Source organism: Emydura macquarii, unplaced genomic scaffold (genome assembly GCF_026122565.2).
Source record: "Emydura macquarii macquarii isolate MOO-44397 ecotype Brisbane River unplaced genomic scaffold, CSIRO-AGI_Emac_v2 contig_480, whole genome shotgun sequence".
Classification (NCBI taxonomy): Eukaryota; Metazoa; Chordata; order Testudines; family Chelidae; genus Emydura; species Emydura macquarii.
The window spans coordinates 14187928-14193927 of NW_027130617.1; the positions used below are offsets into that span (position 1 = coordinate 14187928).

At 42.8% G+C, this 6000-nt stretch overlaps 1 protein-coding gene across 2 annotated transcripts in view; it reads right to left on the reverse strand.

Annotated features, from left to right (window-relative positions):
- Positions 1-2955, reverse strand: part of PRKACB (protein kinase cAMP-activated catalytic subunit beta) — a 97965-nt gene extending 95010 nt beyond the window's left edge. The window contains exon 1 of one of the 2 annotated variants that reach the window (XM_067538581.1): positions 2858-2955. In XM_067538581.1, coding sequence (XP_067394682.1) covers positions 2858-2900 — 43 coding nt within the window. In that variant the 5' untranslated portion in view covers positions 2901-2955. Of the gene's footprint in view, positions 1-2269; positions 2612-2857 lie in introns of those variants that run through there. The other variant, XM_067538580.1, reaches the window with a different exon arrangement.
- Between the last annotated feature and the right edge of the window lie 3045 nt (positions 2956-6000).

Genomic DNA, 6000 nt, shown 5'->3' on the forward strand with positions numbered 1-6000 from the left:
CATGAGCTGCATTCATGGATTAAGGACATATTATCATCCTTTAGTAATTGCTGGCTATTTTTCTGCTGCCACCCTGTATAATATATTCCAAATCTTAATATTCTAGAATTTAGTATTCTGGAGTTTAGAGTACATGATGCAAATCAAGCATGATTAATTCAGACGAGAAGCAGAAAGACTGGGTGATCAATGCAAATTTAGACCAGAGATTAATAATAAATCTATATCACTTTTTTCCTGAGAGACTTTTACTCCTATAAACCAGAATGAATATCACTTTTTGTTTGCAGTAATTTACTATGTGCAAATTCACAATTACTTGACCCTACATGGTAAACAAATCCATGTCTTATACAAGTGGTAGACAATCAAGAGACAATTTCATCCCCTAATTACAAAAGTTATGTCACTAAAGAAATTCCTAGTGTTAAGTGTGTTGACAAATTAGAACTCGGATTGCTGCAATCTAATCAGCACTTTCATTTTATAAGTAAACTCTTTAAAAGTGAGTGAGAGAGAGAGAGAGGGGGGGGGGGGGGGTTCTGAGGTACACTGTGTGCCTCAGAATTCCTGAAGGATTTACTTGATGATATGTGTAAAAGATTAATCCAAGTCTTTATTACGCCCGTTAACCAAAGATTTAATTTATCAAGATAAACTACAAGTAATATGGCTGCCATAGAAATATAACAATGTTTTGTCATTAAGAGTTTCAGAAATTTTTCCATTTTGTGCCTGACATTTATAAAGTAGTTCTGGTCAAAATGTGAGGGTATTTTTATGTTTACAAAACCAAATAAATATGATTTTTTTAAAAGATCAAAATAGTATTTTAAATATCTCATTAGATATTTGTAATCAGAACTCTACCATCATACACTAGTCCTGGGAACCAGAAAGTAAAACTGACCAGTCTAGTTTCACTGTCCAAGCCAAGGTCTGATCCTGCAAAAGAATCCAGGACAATCAATGGAGTTCTGTGGGGGGAGGGGTGTCTACCTGCATAAATCTGATTGCAGAATAAGTTTAAGTTATAAATAAATGGAAAAAGTAAATGAACAGTGATAACAAAAAGTTTAAAATTCCTTCATTTATAATAATCCAATGGTATTTCTAGTGACAGAGTTAAGAAACTGTTGTAAGATTAAGAATATGTTTGTAAACTGACAGTATTCCTTTAAATAAGTAGTTTTACTCTGGAACCTGCCCTGCAATTTACCCAACAGAAATGTATCCAAAGTTATGAAGTGGTAGCAAGCCAGTTAACTGACTAAAAGAGTTTGGTGTTTGGTGCATTTAATTAGTTTTAAATATCATGATAATATACCTAGGACAAAACCCATAAATCTACTAATTCACATGTAGCTCAATATTGAGCTACATCTCTCACTTGTAAAACCTAAAGTAACTTAAAATAAACATTTTACCTATATATCTAAATATATACTTCAATGAGTAGAACTCATGCACCTCCACAATACAGACTGTACTAAAGGGGATTGCTATATAGTCTGTAGGGGCAGGAGATGACAATGTTCAGCAATCCAGGAAGACTGGAAAGTTTCTGTCCTACATTCACACCAGCAGGATAGAAATACTCATGTACCTGACAAGTAAGAGCATAGATAGAAAGCTGTAAAACTCAATGTCTTCTCTGCTATCAAAGGTGTGTCCAGGGGTGGAGAAAATATACGTTGTTGTAGAACATTTGTAACGCTGAAGGCTAGGAGGATGACAGACACCAGCTTTAGAGCCACCCCTCCTCCTGCAGAAGCAGAGGCTGATTCTTTGGGAAGCAGCAGCTGACTAAGATGGGAGAAGCCCGTAGAGCAGCAGCTTGTGAGTGTGACAGACACCTGCTGTGGGACAGCCTGACACACAGAGGATTGGCGCGGCATTGGCTAGGCGGCTCGCTAGGCTGGGGCTGCTGCAGGCTGGGACAAGGCGATTTAAGCCGCTTACATCCATACACTGCTCGATACAGTAAGGCCAGGGATAGGCGATGCACCAACAGCAGCGGGGCTACAGGAGGGGAGCCGGGCACCTTGCAGCCTGGATCCCGCAGCGCAGAGCGAGCCCCCCAGACGGCAGGGGGCCAGGCACCTGGCTAGGCAGAGCCCTGGCTGCAAGGCCTGCGCTGGGCAGGGGGCTCCGTGCCGCAGCCCGCTAGGCCGCGGGGCCTGTGCCGGGCCGGCCTTGTGCGTGCGCGCTGGGCCCAAGCCCGCGGGGCCCCCTCCCCAAAGGACGAGGACGGGTCTCACTCACTCACCGCTCTCGATCTCGTTGCCCTTCTTGGCGGTGGCTGCGTTCCCCATGGCCGGGCCGGGGCGATGGGGGCCGGGGAGGGTGCGGTGTCGCTCTGGCGGGAGGGGGTGTCTGGGTGGCTCCGCCCGCGGGCGCTGCGGCTGGCTCGGCTGCCTCCCCTCCCTCACCCCGCGCTGGGTCTGTGTCTCCGACCGGCCGCCGCGGAGGAGGAGGAGGAGGAGAGCGCTCTGGCCCCCGCCCCCACTCAAACACACGGCGGAAATGACGGCCGAGGAGACACCACCTCCTCCGTGTTACACGGCCCGCTCGCCGCCGCTGTCCTCTGTGCGGCCAGGGCGGTTGGGGACACGGGGGAGGCTACGTAGGGCGAGGAGCCGCGTAGCTATGTGACATGGGGCAGAGCTACCCCCCCCGTCAACTCCCTCAACGGCTACCTACCTACCCCTCCGTCCCGCTGCTCGCGCCCCCCACAGCTACCTCCCGCCCCTCTCTCCCATCACACAGCGGACCCCTCAGATTCCCCACCCTCACGTGCAGGTAGGTAGCACACACCGCCCGCCGCTCCTACGTATACAACCTCTACTAGTCTTACTTAGCACTTGTATAGCATCGCTCCGAACAGGAGACATGTACATTTCTCTCCAAAGCCTTGAAAAAGTCCCAAAAGAAACAGCCTGACAGAAAGGGAACAGGGGTGTTTCTTCTAATCGCTTGCTGCCCTGGGACTGCTGTGGATTATTATATGTAACAACAGTAGCTACATTTGTAGATGGACCTGTGCTTTTCAAGTTGATGCCCTCTCTCAATCAGTGGTTCTCAGCACACAGCTGCAGCCCATGTGACATCCTCAGGGCGAACAGGTAGTGTATGTTGTGTATGTATGCAGCCCACAGAACACACTGCTGTATATGTGGCTCACACTAATAAATAGGTTGCTTTAAATATATATATTTATCATGGCAGATACTTTTAATCTAGTTATGGGGGGAAAGTTTACCAACGGGAGGGGCATGCTGTATGCATTAAAGGTGCTGAGACGCTGGATTAGTCCATCATCTGTAGGAGCAAGTGCTGTAGCTGATCCCCTCAGATTTTTACATGTTTTGTCCTCGGCTGTGTGAGCTACGTTAGCCCAGAGAGGCACACCAGTGTCTTTGTGGGTCACATGTAGAGAGTGATGTAGCCTGGTCTTGACCTATTTATTGCTCTTGGGAGCAGGACCAAAACTTTGAACTGATCATGAAAGTGAACTGGAAGCCAATGGGGAAAGTGGAGCGCACAGATAACATGCTCATCAAGGTATACTTTTAAGGAGGTGGGCTAAAACATTCTGCATAAATTGGAGCCTCTGCATTGTTTCCACATTTACTCCTAGGTCCAACGATTTACAGTAATTCAGTCAGGAGGTGGTGACATACTGTGGACAGATCCTCATCCCAGAGGAAAAGGAGTTTTTCAGCAAGCTGGAGGTAGAAAAAAAATGTTGTGGCGCTGCCACTATTTGGCAATAGAGGCTTGAAGAGTCTAATAGGACCCCTAAATTCTGTAGTATTTTGAGAAATGTGAGAGGATACCATCAAAGTCAGGGAAGGATATTTTCCCAGCCTAGATTATTTCCCCAATCTAATCACCACTACTTTGGTCTTGCCCATACCGTTTGAGCCAGCTGGTCTTCAGCCAGATGCTGATCTTCTGTAATTCTTGTAAAAACAAATAGAGTCCTGTAGCACTTTAAAGACTAACAAATTTAATTTCTGCAGGTATAAGCTTTTGTGGGCTGTAACCCACTTCATCAGATGTAAGGAATAGAAATCACATAGGAATTATATATATACATATCCAAGGGTAAGTAACAATAATGGGGAAGGTAGATAAAAGCAAAGTCCATTCAGCTAGAGTAGTTGATGCTATTCAAAACAATTGATTAGGAGGTGAGAATGTGTGAACAGTGACAATTACTTCTTGTAATGAGATAACCATTCCAAGTCCAGATTCAGACCCAGTTTGATTGTGTCAAATTTGCAGATGATTTCTAGCTCAGCAGTTTCTCTTTGAAGTCTATTTTTGAAGTTTTTTTGTAGAAGTATGGCAACTTTCAAGTCAGTGACAGAGTGTCCTGAGAGATTGAAGTGTTCTCCGACTGGTTTATAGATGTTATTATTTTTATGTAGATCTTGTGATATCCAGGAGAAGGCATTGATGGCATCACAAGAAAATGAGTTGTGCCATAGGGTATCATCAGCGTAAATGGTCCTACATAGATACTGAATGGAAAGAGACAGGATAGATTTCACCTGAGGACCTTTGAGGGGACAGAATAGTTGCCCATCACCACTTCCTCGGTCTTGTTGGAGAGAAATGATTGGACCCATTGTATGACTATGCTATGTACTCCAATTGTATCATATATATATATACATACACACACACACACATGCATTACATTCATATGCATGTATATACATAGAGACCAGATTCCCAACCAACCAGACTCTGAACACACCCACCCACACCACACTATCACATACATGTATACACTCTTGTATGACAAATATAGCACATTATCTGACACTAACACAAAGCACTCAGTTTGGTACAACATTCATTATGAAAGACTGACTACTCATCTGAGTGAAGGTTGCAGGAGCAAGCATTTTAAAGCTGGGTCCATACACCACTCATCACACACAAAAAATACTGTAATTAAAATTTTTCTTCATGCATCAGTTGCAGAACAAATTAAAATTATAGTGACTATGCTATCTCCTACAGAGTCAGCTTTCATTCTAGCCCCCATTCCTCAGTTTGCTCTGACTTTCTCAAACAAATTCCTTTTGTGCTGAAATATCTCAAATCAAGATCATTCCAAAAGTGGGGTGGAGGGTGGTGGTGGGGTGGGGAGACATTAAGTTTTTTTCAGCTTTAATTATTTGAGTTGTTTTAGAGTAACATGAGCATAAAAATACACTCTTCCCATATTTTACAACAGAAAGCTGTGCTTCAATAACAGCAAAAGCCAGAAACTTCAAATTTGCTTGTTTTGGTAATCTCCATCAATGTAAAATGTAAAAAATAGGTAAATTCAAGAAAATCCATTCAGCTATTTTAGAGTTATGCATATCTAACAGCAGTTTTAGTCATGCAAAATAAAGTTTTTCTATTCAGGTTTTTATTTTCTACATGCTTGTTAGATGCCCCCAATTAAGGATGTCCCAGTTAAGAACACTCTTCTCCACTGGCAAAGCTGAATGAGTGCTTAAACTTAAGCAAAATTTAAACCAAAATTGTTAGCAAATTTGAAACAATTTTTACATCATTACTTTGCATTATAATAATAATTGTTACTATATAATAAAATATATTTTAAAATTAAGCTGAATTACTATGATGTATATGTGCCTAAAGAACAATCATATGAGCTTATTGTTGTAACTGTTATTCTTCTCACCCCATTTATTTCCTAATGGTTGTTGCCCCATTTGTTGAGTCATATCTAAAAGGTTCTGATCCTGCAAACGTGCTTAATTTTACACATGCCAGTAGATTCATTGACTTCAAGGGGACTACTACTTTCAGACTCAAAGTTAAGCACATGCATAAATGTCTGTAGAAACAGGGTCTTATATTAGAAGGTTTTCAGGACAGAGAACATGTCTATTTGTACTGTAAAGTTCCTGGCACACTTTGGGGTGCTATGAAAACTAATGCTTTTTGGCCTCACTAGAGCTTAGTTTA